We start from the raw sequence: 21,486 nt of genomic DNA on the forward strand, positions 1-21,486 counted from the left end.
GCATGCACAGAGGATGAGCAGGCCTGCATATTTCACCTCTGAGATTAAATTGAATCTGACAGATGGACTGACTAGCTGCTGCTCCAGATGTTCCTTATGTGTCTGACCAGCAGATTCCCTGCAGGTTACCGATGCTTTCAAGGACTCCTCAGCTCTGATTCTGCTCGAGAGGCATCTCCTGTTGCCCTGACGTGGCATTTAATTGTCCTTCCTTAGTTTTGACTCACAAGGCTTGTGGATTCTCAGTGTGAGGCCTGCCATCGCTCCCCTTAGACCTCGGCTGGTTATGTTCTCAACAGGCCGTCTCCGGTTCATGAAGGGTGAGGAAGCTGGCAGACTGACACCCCACAGTCCTCTGCGGGCACATACTTCTGAGATCGCTTGGAGAAGTCTCGCACTAACCTCAGCTACAGAACTCTCCAAACCATTTAAACATTAATAATTGACTGATGTTCTCTGCCTCGCTTCTCTACTTCACCCAGAGTGTGTACACATTAAATGTTTATGTTCTTCAGGGTGCTACAACACAAAGGCCTGTGTGGAGAAAATTGCAACAACTGCTTGAATTTAGTTTGGTTTTGCTTTAAGGAGATCATCTTCTGCTTCATTTTGTTTGTTTTGTCAAGGTTCATGAAAACAATCTGACAAGATGACCTTATGATCAGCTCATATAATCCTCATCAACGAATGGAGTGCAGCTATTTGGTGTCCCCACGGTTGAACTTGGAAACTGGAAGGCTCCATCTGTTAATGTAGATGGAAATCATATGATATGTTTAAAAGCTTCAGAATAGCTGCTAAATGGACCTCAGGGTAAGATCGTTTTCTGCACTCCTGTTACCAAGGTCAAGAAAGAACTTTGCATGTTCCTGAAGATAAGACAACAGATAGTTTGTCTACAGGGGGTGGAGGGCAGCAGAAACAGCCTCACACATCATCACCTTTAACGTCCATGTGGCAAAGTTATAGCAAATAATTTTCAATTTACACAGACAGGAAGTATAGAGCAACATTAGCAATAACGAGGAGTCTTAATTACTAGACTAGACTACACAATCACGAAAGTGCAAGTACAGAAACAGATGAGAAAGTGCAATAATAATGCAATCATACAAGAAGTGCAGAGTATACAAATAAAAAACTATATAAATCACATACACACATTCCTACACACACACACACACACACACACACACACACACACACACACACACACACACACACACACACACACACACACACACATACACACACCATAACACTGTTTGAGAAAAGTTTTCAACCTGTTTTCACTAATTCACTGTATACGTCCTATGCAGAGATGAACACCCCACCTGAGACTGTAAGAGATGCCATGTCAGTGACCACCAGGTTGACATTTTTCTTTTTGCAACAGCGTTTGTGTGTGCGTGTGTGTGCGCGTGCGTGCGCCGTGCGCGCGAGTGTTCGAGTGTCTGTGTAGGAATTATTTTTGTGACTGATATGGTTTTCATTTGATTATGCACTTCTTGTATAATTGCACTACTATTGCACTTCACCATCTACTTCTGCACTTTCACTTTGTGTTTGTATTGTAATCACTTGTTCTAATTAAAATGTAATTATATATTGTAAAGCACATCTACTGTAGTTTGCCTCGTGCATGAAATGCAATTTATGAACAAAGTTTAATTTGATTTGATAGATGGATGGATGGATGGATGGATGGATGGATGGATTTAAGTATATTTTTTTGGCATTTTTGCCTTTATTTGATAGTGCATAGTGAGATCGACAGGAAAGGGGGAGGCAGAGAGAGGGGGAATGACATGCAGGAAAGGTCTTCCCGACGCGGGATTCGAACCGGGGACGCCTGCGTTGAGGACTGTAGCTCGATGGATGGATGGATGGATGGATGGATGGATGGATGGATGGATGGATGGATGGATAGATAGATAGGGTGTTCCATCTGGTGGTGGGGCATAGACACAAAAAGTCACCTCCCCTTCCCTAGATTGACTGTGAGGAATGACCAAAAGTTACCACTGCCTGTAGACCTGAGAGTTTCTGCTGGTGTGTAAATGATGAGCACGCCTGTTACGTACTGAAGGCCATTTATAGTTACATGAACGAGGAGCAAGATTTTAAACTCAATTCATGTTTTGACGAGTTTCCAGAGATTTAAGAATGGGTGTGATGTGTTCAGATTTCTTAGTACCAGTTAGAACACATGCATCTGCCTTTTGAATTAATTGTAACCTCTTGAGTGCTAGTAGGACACACCATTACAAGGTAGACAATACTCACTGTCCCTTTTTAACATCTGTTTTGGTGTCCCACAACACCAGAGGGAAATATCTGGAACTTTCACGACTTGTTCCACTGTGCGTCACTGATTTTGTCTCCTCTAAATTAAACAGCAGAATGTTTGCTCATGAGAAAGCTCTTGTTTTGAATCGAAATACTGTATGTTCTTTGTTGAGGTGAAGGAAACATTGTGGCTCAGCTTTTAAATAACTTTGTCATTATGGTTACAATGTGGTTAGGGAGCGTTTAATGGTCACGCTTTAAAAAAAGAAAACAATGGTGACCCGCTGTGGTTGTGAATTATGCTAATGAGAGTGGTCACAGAGAACCACACAGACTGGTGGCTGGAAAACTGAAACAAAAATGAAAGATGATATAGCTCTGCTGGACTGAAGGTTGTTAATTTTGCATCACTATGAGTACACAACAAGCTCTGTTATTCATTGTTAAAGGGATATTTCAACATTTTGGCAAATTTGCCTATTGCCATAATCCCTATAGTCATAGCAGTATGTTCATTACCTTTAATTGTCGGTGCAAGCTGTTTTTAGATCGGCGGGGCAGAGACGCAAGCTGCTCAGCTAACGCAACAGGGGCGTGCGATATTTCCATGTTTCCCTCATCAAACTAAATACACAATCCAACAACTCCAAAACACTCTGGTGGACAAGTTGTGACCTGCACATTCACCACGCTATGAAATAATTACGTATGTAACATTACACATGAAGCAAATACTTGGAACTACTTGCGCTTGCTGAGCAGCCGTGTCTGGAAAGTAATTTCGGTTACATATTTGCCCCAAAAACAACTCGTAACGTTACTTAGTGTGGTGAATGTGCAGGTCACAACTTGTCTACAAGAGCGTTTTGGAGTTGTTGGATTGTGTATTTGATGAGTTTGATGAGGGAAAGGCGAAAATACCCTGCGCTCACATCTCTGCCCCGCCGATCTAAGAACAGCTTGCACCGACAATTAAAGATAATGAACCTACTCCTAAAACTATATAGGGATTATATCCCTTTAATATAAACTCCAACTGCTCATAAAGATCATGCAATATATTGAAGGCCTCCAAACAGCCGCTAAATGGCCATTGTAGCAACAATACCTAAAAACGTGGTATTAATTCCTCGATGAAGAAAAGGCACACTCTAGAGTCAGTGAAGTGGTTACTTGTTGAGATAATATGCTATATTACATATCTGACACCCTCAGCGGAGATTAGATGAATCATTTGAACTTCCCTTGACCCTATCCTAGATATTCATTATTAATTGCAGTCGCGATCCGCGGGGACCAGCCTGACTCTATCGTCTCATCTGGTGCCACTCTGAGTGTCTTTCTGACAGTCTCTTCATTCAGTCTCTCTTCAAGTGGTTTTTTATATTGAAATGTTTTAAACCGCAACCCACAGAGCAATTTGAAACTCTGAAGAATACAAGAACCTCGGTCAAAGGAAAATGTGAAATCATAATAAACACACCAACAAATGCTCGCTCAGAGTCGTGTCTTGTACTTTAACATGTGTGTATGTGTGTGAGTCTTGTGCTGTTGTGTCAGCCTTTGGAGACTTGATGCAGACGGCATATGTAAAGCACACAGTGACACACATCCAGTGCAGCACAGCTGAAACATCATAGAATAACAATGTGATGATATATTCCCCACTACGCTCGCTCTCCGCTCTGCATTCTATAAATCCTATACAGTATAAAGCCTCTGTGTGCATATATACAGAGCATGTATATTTAATTCAGTATGTATTCTTGAGGAGTGACAGGGTGTGAGAGAGATGCAGGGAAATGTGTGATTCAACTCGTGCACCTCAGTGTGTATCACTCCTGTTTCTTTGACATTGGCTTGGTGTTCAGTCACCAGCCATAAGCTCTAAGTTTAACTGCTTTTTTTTAACAGTTTAAAGAAGTGTTTGTCAGAGGGAAAGAGATGCACACACACATACAGAGAGAGAGAGAGAGAGAGAGAGAGAGAGAGAGAGAGAGGCTCAGAGCTTCTCTGGTGTTAGCCGAGGAGCTCTTTGAAATATTTAAATGCTTGAAGCGTTTTTAATATGAGATTGATGGAATAGGGTCAGTGTCAGCATCGCCGCTACTACAGTCGTCTCAGAAAGGGCTTCACAGCCGGCAAATACTATAGCCTAAGATGACACTCAACGTTTCCACCAGGGATGAGTTTACATCTGCAGTGACTGGCATTTTCAGATATGTGTTGTAACAATTTTATACACTATGCACTATACAGGCTACACACGTATACAGTATCATACAAATACATATGAGGAAAACACATATGGTTGTTATTGGCTCTTAAGGACAATTCTATTTTGGTAAAAATTATCAGTCTGTACAAATCCTTTTACATAACAGTCTTTTTTTCCCCAAATGGTAAAAAAAAAAAAAAAAAGACATAAATATAATATTTTTAACGCTTCATCTTTGACATGAATTCTGCAGTAAATTTGAGGTGACATCCCTGCAGGGCCAAAGGAATATGTTTAGTATTTTGGTTTATCTGTCTCAGATTCCTCTTGACATCCCTTAATGTAGAAATTCATTCTTTCTTGTTGTGCATTACTATCTTTACTTGCTAGATGATTGACACAATTTAAGGTTTCCATAATTTCAGGTTGCACTGAAACGATCAGTCTTTTATTATGTTGCGTCCACTTGGCCTCAGTCATGATTCCTGGTGGTGAGTGTGTATCTCTGCATGTTTCAGATAAGCTGTGACCAAGGTGCTTCTGTAAAATAAAAATAAAAAAACATAGATGGACACTGTGTGTGTTCTGTATGTGTTTTTGCTTAGTGACAGGTGGAGGCCTTCACAGTTGAAAACCATCAGATTGATGCTTCTCTCCTCCTCCCACAGTTTTCAGTGTAGAGAGGGAAGATGATGCCAGAAAAAGAGTCATTAATAATGCAGCGAAAGGCTGGAGCCTCACCACTTTAACATGACGAAAAAAAACCCTACAGCTGTTAGACCGGCACAGTGTTCCCTTCAGCTGAAGTACACAACTCATCCAATCAGTGGGCACAGCAGTCGATAGATTGCTGTGTACTTAGCTTATTGTACATACTGCAGACACGTTTGCCAAATGGATTTTGCAGAGAGAGAGAGAGAGAGAGAGAGAGAGAGAGAGAGAGAGAGAGAGAGAGACAGGGAAGCTCAAATGCAGTGAGAAAGTAGGAAGAGCTCATCACTGCAACGTCACAGATTGGCTTTGCAATCAGCACGGCTAAGTACTGCCCTCTTTTGGCTGAATATTCAAAAACCATTTGAAGTAATTAAATAACCAACACACAAACAAAGTGAATGTTGTGCTTCAGTCACAGCTGGAGCCAGACAATTTGTTTGACTTTATTTTATTCATTTTTTTTTTTTTTTATAAAAGTGGCACATTACAGTTTTTCTCAGTCGCTTTGGTGCTATTCTCACATCACTCTTAACATTTGCACAACAGTTAGTGCATTTCTCAGAACAATTATTGCAAACTGCAAAACCTAGTGGATGACCTGCAAAAGCGCGTCACTTGCTCAAAATGGATTGTCCATCCCCCAAAAGCAAGTACTCATGTCAATGAAACTGTCAGTGTCGTCAAAATGAGAAGTCCTGACACCATCGTTTATGAACAAGATAGTCAAATGGCTTTGTCATGTTTTCATTAGGACACTTTATTCTCTAAGTGTTTTCCAATGCAAAAAGTGATGATACTACCTGAAAATGCTCAAGACAGCACTATACACTACTTGTACAGCCATGTGAAAACTACAGTAAAGTTACACATTACTGTATTTAGTGGAGATACTGAATATGTATGTTTCACATTTCTACTGCATATGCTCTTTGCAATTCTGATTTGTTCACAGCATTGTGCAAAGGAAAAATACACTACAGTCATCTACAACAAACATAAGAAACACTCTTTGGGTACAACTTTACGTAAACTATGTTGCAGTACATATAGTAACTGAACCTACAGAGTACTGTCAATCATTCCTGCACATCCAGACGTTCCAGTCACATTTTCATCTACATCACTCTGTCAACTGTAGCGACTGAAACAGATTCAATATTCCCAAAGATACAGTAATGTCATCCTTACATTGTATCTCTTTCAACCTTATGCCATTGTTTGTAATGGGCTCAGTCTCTTCCACCTCTGTGAGGTTGTCTTGTAATCCTATGTGATGCAGAGTAAAATTACAGTAATGTATAGTACATGCCTACTGCATCAACCATTATTACTGTAGTGTACAATACTGTCAAAGTGCTTCCTACTTATAAAATGCTGTAGTGCAGTACCGTGTAAGTCTAAATGTAAATGTAAAAAAGTTCTTGTCCCACTGTATCTTACAGTAATCCCTGACACAATGACAGCAGTGCAGATTGTTTAGTGCTGAATACATACCTGTTGTTCCTTACTGTAAATGTTTGAATCATTGAATTCACAGTGCTTCTCCCAACATTTAAAATTAGTTTGACAGATTTCGAAAACTAGTTCAACAATTTTGTATGTAATGACTCAAGCAATGAAATGAGGACTATTAGTTTTATAGGGAAAGACTATTCAGCGTTCAAAAGTATAGTTCATTTTGACTGACATGACATAAACAAATGATAATGTTGTAAAACAGCAGAGAATTGTATGAGAGCAACTGATACATGTCCAAAAGCATTTGCACTTTGTTCAGAGGAAGGAGAAACTGCTACTATGATGTGGACAAATGACTACATGTTGTGGAGGTTGAACTAATAGTTATGATAACTTTCATTCTGATCTGAGAATAGCACCAAAGCGACTGAGAAAAACTGTAACTAAAAACAAAAACCTGTAATTAGAAGCCACGTTCTTAAAAGAAAAATAATCTTGTGCTTGTGTGACCCTGCTCACTGACCCCATATCTACAACTCCATTCCATTTAGATGTATCATATCAGCTATGGTGTTTATATCAATGTTGCTAGATAGATAGATAGATAGATAGATAGATAGATAGATAGATAGATAGATAGATAGATAGATAGATAGATAGATAGATAGATAGATAGATAGATAGATAGATAGATAGATAGATAGATAGATAGATAGATAGATAGATAGATAGACAGACTTTATTGTTGTCATTGTCCAAGCACAACGAAATTAGTCGCAATCCCTGGTGCAAAAGTGTAAATACAGCAGCAATAGACAATACATTAAAAACAATACATTAAAAAACTCAAAAAAAAAACTCTGGCCTTACTGTATATCCATTGAAAGAAAATACATTCCAGTGAGGTGCAACAGGGTGGTGATAGAACCAGTTTCTGTGTTTGCTGAGGTTATACAGTACAGTAGAACTGAAACTGGAGTACTTGAGTGCATCTCATTTTATCCAGTGCAACCAGCACCCTTTGTGTATTCTGTACTATGAGAGAAAGTAGCTCTTTAAACTAGATTTCCATCTATGGCCTCTTTAGAATCCAATCAGCAGCAAGTTATCACACTGAAATCTCCTGTTTGTTGATCCAGTCCACAAGGCTGCCTCTTATATTTGGGTATATTTGTACTAAAGAGTGCTTCATTGATTATCTACATTTACTGTATTTGGGTGGCTGTGGCTCAGGGGGCAGAGCAGGTTGTCCACTAAGGGTTAATGTGTAATCTGTATATGAATGTGTGTGCAAATGGTTGGTTGGAAATGCACTGGAGGTGGGTACAGAAGCACTGCATGAATGTGTGTGTGTGAATAGGTGAAGGTGTGAAGTGGTCGTAGATTAGAGAAGCGCTTTATAAAAGTCCCATTTATTATTATATTTATCACAACTATAGCTCCCGTTCAGTTTTCTAAAAAAAAAAAAGTACATTAAAAAAAACAAAAAAACATTTGTAGGAAATCTTGATCTTAACCACTTTTACTCGTGAACGGATTCAATCTGAATTCTCCCACCTTCTCTGAGGAGTGCTGTTTTTCACATGGGGGCACAAATACTGATGTATTAGCAACTACTGACTTGCTGATAGGTGCTGATGCAACACCGGAGTAAATCAACAGAATGTCTTCACCAACAACATACGATGAGCTTCTTATTTTTTTTTACCTGCAGGGTAAAATCCTTACTTTTCTACAACCTCACTTGTGTAAATTTACCAGAACTGCTCACTGCTGAATCTCTGTTATACCAGCACCTCAAAGCAACAACAGTGCACACACACACACACACACACACACACACAGTGAGCCCTGCAGAAAGATGGTTTGATATTACAAAATTGTTTTATCCAATATCAGCTGCATTCAAATGCAGTCATTAGATGGGTGTTTCAAAACTAACATTTGGAACTGATTATTGATGCACATGGAACTAAGGCTGTTCTGACCAAACTGGATGGTTTACATCTCTTATTAACTGTTAACTGCTGTTTTTATGTTTCTGTTGTCAAATGGGTTTTAAAGGAGTCACTCTTTACAGGTCATTGTTTTAATCCTAAATTGGCTGCTACACTGGTTGAGGGTATAATACATCTGTGTTTTATGGACTGGAATTCAGGGGTTCTCTATTCCTGTTCATTTTAGCTTACCTTTACAAAACAAACAAACAAAAAAAAACTTGTTTAGATTTTTTAATACTTCTATTTTGTGGGGGAAAAAACAAAACAATTAAGCCTGAAAATGTAAGATTTTATATTGTAACTCTTATTGTGTGACCAAGTTATTTCATTTTTAGGACTAATGTGTAATAGATATTTGTGGCCAAAAGAGGTCAGCAGAATCCTTGTCAGTGCAAATGGCTTCATCATCAACAGATCATCATTAAACAATAAAAAATGTAATTGAAATATCTGTCAGTGATTATGACCTTACATATTCTGCATTATTTGGAGTCCTGATTACATTTATGACTTGACCACTGACAGAATCTTTGCACCTACAGTGCCAGAACTACTTCCTGTCTTTAACATATACTATGTGCACTTTGAAATACATAAAATATTACAAATACCTGTTGTCAATGACAGGACCGTAAAAATCCACGTATTCAATAGATCTCTGAATGACATTCATAAGAGCCACAGTCAAATTACAGCAGGTCTTTTTAACCAGAAAGTTATGACTTTCCCATTTGTGTAACATCCCTACCAGCCACCGGACTTATTCACAATACTTATCATGTTCAATTGTAATTAAGTTAACTTAATGTTGTAGGTTTTATTGTATTAGAGTAGAGGGGCATCTTGGGTTACTCTTTAGTTACCATGGCAACATATTTTTCCGGGAGGAAATGTCTATTCAAATAAATAAAATTGATAACCTTATATAACACACACCAATAAGACCATTTATGAGTTCGGGGAAACAGAGAGGTGATTTATTTGTGCTAAACAGTTTCTCTATTGACCTTCCTGTGTTTCCAGTCCACTACAAATCAAATCTTAGGCAGCCAGTTTCCCATTATTCGGTGATTACAGTATGACCCCAAAGTAAAATATCTAAATGCACCCACTCAGATCAGACCTAAAATGACACACAATACAGGTACAGTGCATGCAACACAAGTTCAAAGATCAGCCACCACTGAAGTGTTGAGTTGGGGAAATAATTAATATGTTGAAAATTCAGCCCAAAATACTTACACTTGTTCCATGTTTCTATAATGTAGCCTTACATACAGGATCACATATTGAGATCAATGTTGTTATGGTCTTAGAATGACAACTGTGTTGACATAAAGAGAATTATACTATTTACATCAATGTAAATCCAGCGTTTTACCTGCTTTAGGTATTCATTAATGTTTCCAGGAAATGAAGAGTCAGACTCCTCCTAAGGGGAGATACCTCCTGTCTGCCCTCCCTCCCTCCCTCTGCAGAAAGAGTTCCCTCTCCTGTCTCCATCAGCAGCATTTCAACCAGGAGAAAGAGCTGTTGATCCTGTGTGGACCTGGACCTGAGCTCTGTGATTTTTAAATGTGTATGGTCATATTTGCTCCGGTGAGTTTCATTTCTAGCCTCATTATTTTTTTCCCCCCAGATGTATTTAGTCACTGTGGTATGAATGGATCTGCCTAGTTGCATTTGTGATGCATATTGTATGAATAATATATGCATGATCTTGACTGTGTTTTTCATACATTTTATGATTTACTGACTGCATGAAAGCTCTGGTTTATCAACTGCCGCAGCTGATGCAACATGTGGCACATGTTTAAAGTTTTAAAAATATTCTAAGTGGTTAACATAGTAAATCTCCCATTATTAAATTGAATGTTCTGCAAGTGAGCACTAATCTGATTTTATGTAGAGACTTCAGAGTTGTGTGTTGCCTCTGACTGCACTGCTGTGGCCACCCTCCAGTGCACAGTTTGCAGCTCCGTCAGTTGTCTTCCGACTTTTAAATTATTCAGGTTTTGCTTTCAAACCAATTATAAATCATTTGTCCTGTAATTTATGGCTGTCTGTGTATTATGCAGAGAGCCACCTACAGAACTGATACTGACAAATGCATAAATTATCAGCTAATGGTGATAAATGATTCATTTTTGTTGCTTTGTTTGTTTTCCGCAGATTTTTGCCATCTGTGCTTTTGCAACATGTGGAGGGTACAATGGTCGTCTCCAGGTTAAAGTGGACTGTGCAGACCAGAGGCAGAGTAACCTCAGCATCAACATTGATTTTGGTTATCCCTTCAGGTAAAGAAACTGTATGTCTCTGACATCATGCTCACCCTTTCCCACGTGTAAGAGAAGATCTGGTAAAAACTCACCTTTGGTTTCTATTTTATCTTGTTGGATAACAATCTTTTTTGGGGGGAGAAAGATAGTTAAAAATTTGTAGTAGTAGTATTTACAATTTACATCAAATTAGACGCCCAAAACTATGCTTTCAACCTAACCGGACATGTCCCTGGTAATCATCCGTTCGACTTTGCAGGAAAGTCGTGAGGCAGAAAGAAGAAGAAGATTTAAAAATTGCACAGCTCTACTTCATCATGTTGTCAGGCTCGGTGGAGCCGGTCCAATTTAAGATCAGGCAGCTGGACAGCTGAGTAGGAAATTAGGCCAATTTCACATCCAAGAATATAAAACGTTTCACTGCATCTTTTGAAGAAACTGTACCTGAAGTCCTTTCAGTCAAGACTTAACCTCAGGTGGTCTCCCGTGATATTACAGCAATTTACCACTACATCTTTCTTTGCAGCATGTACCTGTGACATGGCGTATCTATCGAGACATCTATTCATAAGCTGATGAGCTACATAAATGGTGTCTTGTTTCGTTTTATTTCAGACCTGCGTGTGCTGCACAAGTACCTCAGACTTCCAAGCACTTATTTCTGGAGAATGGGGAAACTCTTTTGTCAGATTTGTTGCTTTTTCAATTGAACCATGTACTTCTTTCTATAGAAAATGATTTAGTTTCAGTGTCCACTGTGGTCATCCGGAATCCATTCACCCATTTTACATTACGTTTTATTTGTTGTTATTTTTATCCTTTCCTCATCTTACCGTACTCATAAAAAAACATACAAACACTGAGCAAAAGAAACAAGTTTATAAGTCTGACTCAATAGAGTGTTACATACAGTATACAAATGAACAATACTAAGGTGTTGTTACTCGTATTGTTCCACAATCTTTAAAGATTGTTGTAGATTTTCAAACATGTGATTCCACTTGATGTAAGGGCTGAATTATAAAAGGCTGAATTGTTACTTTGCATCATCCAAATGCAATGGGTCACAATTACCACTTCATTAGGATGACTAATGGTGTGGTTTGGATATGGCTGTGATTGTGAACTGGTTGGCATAGTAATGCAGCAGGGCTTCAGGGGATGTGAGTGATGGCCAAGTGTCTAATATGTAATTACATTTCTACATGTGTATGTGTGCGTGGGCTTCGATTCAGAGATTCAGTTCATCTACCAAGTTTCTGACACAATGGGATAATGACTGTGGATAATGGAGCATCTGAGCTGTGTTTTAAATACAGGTCTGGCAGTTGTGCTACATTTATTACAATGATATTAGAAGCAAAAACAATGCCAGTGTCACCACCTGCTTCAACCAGTTGCAACTGCCAGTTAGAATGTATTTCTTATATTAATCCTACTGTATCTGTGCTGATAACAAACTGAGCCCAGTGCAGTGAAAGCTGGACCTCACTGCTTACTCAAACAAATAAATCCTGTTGTCAAAAAGAGACTTCCTACTGAAATATGACCATAGAGGTGTCAAACAGAGGCTATTAGACCTCAAACAAAGGTCTATTACCTGCACTGTAATGTATGCATTTGAGGTTCACAGATATAGTAGGGAGGTTAAGCCCAAAAATAGGCCTTTAACTTCAAGTCATGATGCAAAGGTCCCCTTTGGCATGGAAGTACCTTAGGGTCATACAAATAAATCTATTCTAAGACACAAGTGAGATCACACTTTGCATCCGAAATAAACACGTTTTTAAAATGCCTTTTTTTAATTGAGTAAACGCATGTTAAAAGCACATTCCATTTAGAATGTCCAGCTCCTGGATGCGATCTACAGCTTCTGAGACAACATGGAGCTGCTTGTGTGACAGGATATTGGGATTTATTAATGTAAAAACATTAGTAAAACTATACTGATACTGATTTGTTGAACATCAGACGGAGTGCAACAAATATAGCCTACAAGTAGTTAAATAATAAGATGTAATTCATATTACAGTAGTGTCAGGAAAGACCAATTAGACCAATTAGAATTTCCTCTAAAACAACTCTGTCTCGTAACGTTCCGTTATTATCTCATGTGGTGAATGTGCAGATCACAACTTGTCCACCAGAGGAGTTGTTGGATTGTGTTTGAAGAGTTTGATTCCATTAGCCTCCGTAGTGTAGCTCTGAGCAGCTCACGGATTTGCTCCGTAACGAACCTACCCCTGAAACTATAGGGATTATGGCAATGGGCCAATGTGCCAAAATGTTGATCTATCCCTTCAATATAATTCAGATACACATTGACCAAACCCTTCTCAGGCATGGATGCATCTATAAACCTTCAGTAGCATAATCCAACCTACCTGTTTTTCCCTTTGTCCCTTTGCCCTTTATTTCTTTCGTCTGTCTTGTAGATTACAACAAGTACATTTCAGAGCTCCCTTGTGCAAGGCCAAAGGAGAAGAGATTCTTTTCCTGGATGGCGACTTTTCCTCGGCTGCTCAGTTTTTCGTGACCGTGGGTGTTTTAGCTTTCCTCTACTCTCTGCTGGCGACAATTGTCTATGTCTTCTACCAGAACAAGTACCTGAAGAACAACAGAGGCCCACTTGTGGTGAATGAGTTTGTACCTCCTCGCACTTTTTGTCCTCAATTGTAATTAGAGCTGACTGTGTCTGACTTTTCTATTATGTGTGTGATGTTTCTCTTGATATTCTCTTTTCTATTCTTCTGTCCTGAGCAGGATTTTCTCGTGACAGTCGTCTTCTCCTTCATGTGGCTGGCAAGTGGTTGTTGTTGGGCCAAAAGCCTCTCTGATATCAAGTCAGCCACTAACCCGACAGAGGTGCTTCTGCTCATCTCAGCCTGCAGAGCCCAGGAGAACAAATGTACAGCTACCCAGGAGCCTCTCTGGTCACGTCTCAACACATCTGTGGTAGGTATTCAGTCAAAAAGATGAAGCACTGACATGTCAAATAGACAAGTTATTATTTATGATCCTGACGGTCTTCTGTCTCCAGGTTTTTGGTTTTGTGAACGTAGTCCTCTGGGTCGGAAATATTTGGTTTGTCTTCAAAGAAACAGGCTGGTACAAGACAGGTCAGAGATACCCAACCAGGAGTGCTTCTGGGAAACGGTCCAGTGAAATGCGCCAGCGGCTGTACAGCGAAAGCAGCTTCGACCAACCAGAGGAGAGTTATGATGCACAAATGTCCAGACAGGACAGTATCAATCAGTCAAAGTGGGGCTCTGGTCAGCAGGTCCACAGGCAGGCCAGCGTCAACCAGACACATGTGGGCTTCAGCTTACCACAGACGTATCTTGGTAAACCAGTAGTTTATGACAGGGCAAATGAAGCTGCGCCTCGTGGGCCAGTGATTTGTATCAATGAAATGTGAGTTTGACTTGGTGTTTGACAGTGCTGTCTATTGTAACTGCACAGTGAGTGGAATAAAATGTACTGTTATTTTTAATCTTGTCATTAACTGAATATCAAGTTAAAGCTATTTGATATATAGAGTGATTATAATGTCTATAATTCATCCCTATGAATAGATGGGTCAGTGCAGACAAAGCAAGAGCACAAAAAAGGTTTAATTGATGTAATGTTTAAGCACCATGTATATTTAGTTCCCATCTTTAATCAGTAATCAGTAATATAGACCAATAATTACCAAGCAGCAGTTGTACAATAGATATACACTGGAACAGTGTTTTTCGGCCTTGGGGTTGGGACCCAACATGGGGTCGCCTGGAATTCAAATGGGGTCGCCTGAAATGTCTAATAATTGAAAAAAAGATTACTGATTAAAATATTTTTTTAACTAATATATAACTAATATACTATTTTTTAAATTATGATTGAAAACACCACACATAATCTTAAACAACTGTATTCTATACTTTCACTTTCTCAAATATAAATCGAGTTCAAATAAAATGCAGCATATCAAAATATTTGAGCTGGAGCATCTTGATTGACGGCCGTGATTGCAGGGTCGCCAGAAATTTGTGATGTCAGAATGCGGTCACAAGCCAAAAAAGTTTGGGAACCACTGAAACAATGTAATATTTGATAATGTACAATTAAGTTTGTTTCCATTGGTAACACAGGATAAATGCAACAGGATATGATGCTTTAATACAATGAAACAACACACTCACAGTAGGTGTTAGGTTGTTTATTTTATCTTAAAATTAAAGTAAAGTAAGCGATCCAGTCGTTTTGGCTAACTTCCTGTCAGCCGATGGGGTTAGCAGTCCCCGCCCTCGTCCCTACGTCACCACAGGCTCGCGCATCCCTTGGCTGCACACACTGAGAGGACCGCCCCTTTATGCCGTTCTCTCTCCTCATTGGATAAAGGTTGTAGGATACAAGGAAAGTTTTCTCCTCGGCTTACAGCAGAGCAGAGTGACTGACAGACCCGTGTAAGTGATTGCTGTCGGAAGATATAACTATTTAAGACTTATATTAAAGCAGAAGTAAGCGATCCGGTCGTTTTGGCTAATGCTGCGTTTCAGGCAAGCTTTTGAAACCGTAAATTACAGCTTCAAGTCACAACTTACGACTTTGTAGCGTTCCAGGCAACCCACTCGTGTTTTTCCGACCTGTTTTACCTGTGAAAGTCACTATAATGGCCACTCGTAACTTCCGACCCGTGAACTCGTACCAGATCGAACTGGTACGACTTCACAGGTCGGAAAAACACGAGTTACGAGTTGCCTTGAACGCACCATAACGTCTTGTCTTGTTAGCAGCCCCCGCCCTCGTCATGGATCTATTGGTCCTCGTCCCTACGTCACCGCATTCACGCGCATCCCTTGGCTGCACACACAGCCCTGCATGCCGTTCTCTCTCCTCATTGGATAAAACTTGTAGGATACGAGAAAAGTTTTGTCCTCGGCTCAGAGCAGAGCAGAGTGACTGAGAGACCCGTGTTTCGGTCCAAACACTCTATGTAAGTGATTGCTGTCGGAAGATATAACTATTTAAGACTTATATTAACACAAAAATATCGCTTACTTCTGCTTTAACACAAACATTCTGCTTACTTCTGCTTGTGTGTTTGTGTTACTACAAATAAGAAGTCTTCAAAAAAGACTATTACTAAAAGTAATTTTTGTTAACATGAATTATGCTGGAAGCAACAGTAGCACAGTATGACCACAGATAAATAATCTTAACTGTGAAACCCTATTACATAACAGTTACAATACAAAGTACCCATTCACTCTGTGTGGAACAAGAGCTGTGGTATACTGTACTCTGTCTACAGTTTGCTTGGATAATGTTAGATATTTGTTTTGGATTTTTTTTAACTCACCTTTTAGAAAAACACTGAATTAAAATTTCACAGGACAAAGGACCAGATGTATGAATTTAGGGCTTGGCTCTGTTGATATTGGCCTACTTTACTTTCTTTTCTACATTACATACAGTATTGTGGTCCATAATATATGTTTGATGGGAAAATATGTGCAGTATAAGTGCTGGAATATGTTGGATATATTGGAGTTCTCTTTATAAATATTTCATGTTTTTATTGTATCTTTTATTCCCTTTGTGATTATTGATGGATTTCTTGATATTATAAGCAGTGTGTCTGTACTTTTTGAGATTAATATTGATTTTCGACAAATTGATAATGTGCCAGTGGAAGCCTCTATATCTTACTAGTTTTTGTAATTATTTTGTGTGTTTTCTTGTAAATACATAATTACATTTTATTATACTTGTATCAAAGTGGAAGAATTCAGTGTTCCATACCAAGCACAGACGCATCATTTGGATGTGGAATATGTTGAAGTGCACTAATCATTAAAGCTATAATTTCACTATTGAATATCATTTCTATAAGATTGTTAAATTGCAGAGGCAGAGGCTTTAGGTGTTAGTTGCTGATGGGTATAGAAGTGAGCATATCACTGTGTTGCAGTTGTTACCATGTTTTTTTAAAGGATGAGAGCTGTGATAAACAGAGCAGAGGAGGAAAGAAAGTGAGGGAATACTAAAAAAAGAATGTGTCTTTATAGAGAATCACTAATGGATCACTCGCTGTTATGGCGAAGCCTGCACAGACATTAAAGCACGCTGGGCATCAGGATTATCTGACTGCAAAAGCCAAAGGGATAATCTCCCAGGGTGTTAGTTTCATTCTGCCTAAGAGGACTAATACCTAAAACCTCTTTACCACAGAGGGCTTGAAATCTACTGATGACAATGAGTCTGTTTGTACACACAGGTTAATCTAGTTGTTTCAGTTACATTGACATCAAATCCAGTAATATACAATCATGTTAATTAAAGATGTTAAAGGAAAACATTTTGCTTTTAAAAAAAACGTGTTGCCTCATTTCAGTGACATCTCAAAAATCAAACAAAAGCAATGTAAATATATTTATATATTAAAACAGCATCCATGACCCTTGGAGCAATGGCTGTCAACAAACCTTCTCTTAGGTGTTCATTTAAAGGGACACTCCACCAACTTCATTATCATCATCTAATCTACATAATCATACCTAATGCATGTTGGTCTGTCTGGCACAGGGATTTCCATGGTCTCTTTCACTTCTGGAAGTCTAGATTTAAACCCGTGTCAAATTTGCACAAAGCCATAAATTGTTCTCTTATAAAACGGTTGGTGGTGATCCTAACACTCCAAAAACAACAATTGATAATAATACTAAAAATGAAAATGAATACAGTATTTCATCAATGCAGGGAAGCTTATCCACTGCAGAGTGTAGAGAAGCAGAATTGTTGCCCTGGCCCAGGCTTCTTCACAGCCTGGAAATATATTCAGTGAATGCCAAGTTTGTTATTAAGACCTCTGTATGCGGCTCCTCCTATCTGATCCAAGCAATTAGAACAAAGAGAGGCCACTCTTGTCTCTGTCGGCCCCCTGACAGAGAGACTAAGCACATGCAGGTGTCCAGAGCAGGCTCTTTGAAGAAAATTACAGAGTGTGTGCCCACAGCATTACAATTAGGGTCAGGTTATCAGCCCGGAAATAAAGGGCTACATCATGAGATAGATGGCCTACCGGGCAGTAGAAGGAGGGTATATTTAGATGTAATTAACCGCCTCTGAGCTGTAACATGCTGCAGACTGGTGTGTGACATATATCATTGGTTATGTCTTTATCCTCCACTAACATGAAAATACAGTGTCTTTTATTTCAACACTGGAGACGTTTTTCACTTCTTGGTAAACACCTGCAGAGGGCGCCATCCACCCTTCGTATGGACTCAAAGCCCTCCTGCAGACCCTGCTTTATAAATCTAAAAGGGTTGTTGTTTTTCTTTTCTTTTCACAAGTTCGACGGTTTTTCAGCATTTGAGCAGAACTTATGTGTAAGTTTCCATTTTCAAAGTTTAAGTTACATCTGCACATTGTGTGAAACTGCATCTGTTGCCTTGATGCCCTGCAGTCAGAAGGTTGGGGATGTCAATAATGATACTGGCCTCAGGAGGGCAGTATTACTGTCCATCACACCAAACGTATTGTACAAGAACTGTCTATGACCTGCAGAACCCCTACAGCTGATGTGACATGCTGAGCAGCATTAACAGTGTCTGTCTACATTGCCACACGACCATCTTTTTTTTTAATCACCTGTTCTGTTTAACTCTAGATGAGTAAGACCATATCCACTGCAAACAACAGGAACGTCTGAGCTACTGTTTCAATGGATTTCTTTATTTTACATTTTATTAATTGTCAGAAGTGCACAGTCTGTGGAGGATTGCTAGGTCTATATGAAATACTACCCACAGTTAGTTTGGCTACAATGTGTTTTATTTTTTGTTTTATTTGTTTGCACAGTTAAAAAAATTACACAAGTAAAAGTAACAATTATAACAATTTGAAGTGCAGGAAGAGGCGAAAACTCAAAGAGCTTATCACATGCCTCCACCTAACAATAAAATATTATATCATACTTAAGAAAACAAAATATACAAATGAGCAATCAGAAAAATATTTAGATGATAGAAATAAAAGAAAATATTACACAAAAAGAATAATAATCAAAAATATATCAATAACAATAAGGAATAACAATTAAGAAACCAACAAACAAACACAAAACAACGACTAAAGGACAATACAAATAAAACAAACAAGAAATAACTTCAACTTGGCAATTGCACAAAAGGATAAAATAAGTGTCATATCAGTACATCCATTACTTATGCCAGTTTCATTTACAAAACAAAATGTAAATGGTGTTTCAGACATCCTTTATAACCTTGTACAGATGAGCATTTTTTTGCTAAGTGGGAATATGTATTCCATAGTTTGACACCCCTGTACCGTATTGTATATTGAGCCCTGGTTGTAACACATTTTGGAGGATGCAGATCTAACGCTCGACGAGTTGCATGAGTATGAACCTGAGAATTTGTAGTGAAATAGTCTTTGAGGTGAGCAGGAATGCTTTCCTCCTTTAAGACCTTATAAATAAAAAAGACATGTCTGATAAATATTTATATTATAAATGTTAAGAATATAAAGTTTATGAAACAAAGGAGTGGAGGGACTGTATGGATCTGAACAAGTTGCTATCCTGACAAAACGTTTCTGACAGACCAAAATTTTGTGTAATGTTGTAGGAAAGGTACTGGCCCAGACTATATTACAATATGAAAGATATGGGTAAATTAGACTATAATAGAGAGCGAGAAGACAATTTGTTTTAACCAAATGTCTAATCCGTCTAATAATGCCAAGAGATTTGTGAATTTTTGTATTGACACAATCAATTTGATCTTTCCAATTTAAGTTCTCATCAACAAGAACTCCCAGGAATCTAAATGAAGATACCTGGAGCATATCAACAGAGTTAATTTGAATTTTGGATAAATCTCTTGGGTAAGATTTTTTGCCACTGAAAATTATAAATCTACATTTCTTAATGTTCAGAGACAATTTATTTAACTTAAACCATTTCATATAAGCAGTTAGACCAACATTTGCTTCTCTAATCAATGAATTAAAATTACTGTCAGAGAAAACAAGGGTTGTGTCATCAGCAAACATAATTGGTGAGAGGGCATGTGAAACATTTGATAAATCATTAACATAAATAAGAAATAGCAATGGTCCCAGAATAGACCCCTGTGGGACCCCACAGGTAAGTTTAGCTTTGTCAGAATAGCAATTATTAATGCAAACAAATTGATACCTATTGAAAAGATAATCCTTCAACCAATTGTATGTTGTGTTCTGAAAACCATATTTAACCAATTTTTGAAGCAAAACCTGATGATTAACTGTGTCAAATGCTTTGGAAAAGTCTAAAAAGATACTACAAGTGAATTGATGATCATCGAGTGCTGAAACAATTTTATCAGTAAGGTGAAGCAGAGCCATATAAGTGGAATGCTTTTCCCTGAAACCATACTGATGTTTGTAGAGGACTGAATTATAAGTCAAATGAGAAAGAATTCTGTTATATACAAGTTTTTCTAATATCTTTGAAAAACAAGGCAGAATTGATATGGGCCTATAATTGTTAAAAGAACCTGGATCATCTGCTTTAAACACTGGAACTACTTTTGCAATTTTTAAATCCTCCGGTACAACTCCTGTAGCCAAGGACAGGGAAAAGATGTGAGTGAGGGGCTTTAATATAGACTGTTTCACCAGTTTGACAAGAAAAGCAGGAATACTGTCGTGACCAGCTGAGGATGTTCTGAGGTCATCGATTAAGTCACTTATCTCTTGGCTACTGGGTGGTTTAAAAGAAGTCATAATGGAAAAGTTCCCTGGTATATAGTCTAATGGACTGCCCGGACAGTCAGGAATTTTATCAGCTAAATCCTGGCCAATATTTACAAAGAAGTCATTAAATTTTTGAGCAATCTCAAGCGGATTATTTACAGCATTTTCACTATCATGAAATACTGAGGGTATTTGCAATATCTGATTAATCACTTTCCAGGTATTTTTGGTATCATTTGAATACCTCTTAAATTCATCACTGAAATAGTTCTTTTTTGCAGATCTGATGGAGTGAATATATTTATTTCTACAACTTTTATATGCACCACGGGTAAGAGGTGTTGGATTAAAGGCATACTTTTTATAGAGTTTGTTCTTTTTCTTTAGTAGCTTAAGTAGATCATCTGTAAACCAAGGCTTGTTAAAGTCTTGGCTGTTTTTCTTAGAAGAACTGCTTAAGGGGAAACAGGGTAACACTTTACACTAAGGTACACAAAATTAGAGTAGTTAATGAGTAACTAATGAAGAACTAATGAGGAACTAATGAGTAGTTAGTGAGGAATTGAGCTACACAAAATTACAGTAGTTACTGAGGAACTAAGGTACACAAAATTACAATAGTTACTGAGGAACTACTGATTAATTAACTATTAGTTAATGGTCAGTTCTTCAGGAACCCCTGATCAAATTTCAGAGGAGTAGTTAATGAGGAACTAATGCGTAGTTAGTTAGGGAACTGAGATACACAAAATTAGAGTAGTTACTGAGGAACTAATGATTA

General features: G+C 38.4%; 1 protein-coding gene across 1 annotated transcript; it reads left to right on the plus strand.

Annotated features, from left to right (window-relative positions):
* Nucleotides 1-1,321: 1,321 nt before the first annotated feature.
* Nucleotides 1,322-14,376, plus strand: synprb (synaptoporin b; the record flags this gene model as incomplete). Its single annotated transcript, XM_083972174.1, has 5 exons — nt 1,322-1,342; nt 10,852-10,976; nt 13,394-13,592; nt 13,722-13,913; nt 13,999-14,376. The coding sequence occupies 5 exons, from the start codon at nt 1,322-1,324 to the stop codon at nt 14,374-14,376; spliced, it is 915 nt and encodes a 304-aa protein (XP_083828300.1).
* Between the last annotated feature and the right edge of the window lie 7,110 nt (nt 14,377-21,486).

This window comes from Trachurus trachurus (assembly GCF_905171665.1).
Source record: "Trachurus trachurus genome assembly, chromosome: 5".
NCBI classification, from domain to species: domain Eukaryota; kingdom Metazoa; phylum Chordata; class Actinopteri; order Carangiformes; family Carangidae; genus Trachurus; species Trachurus trachurus.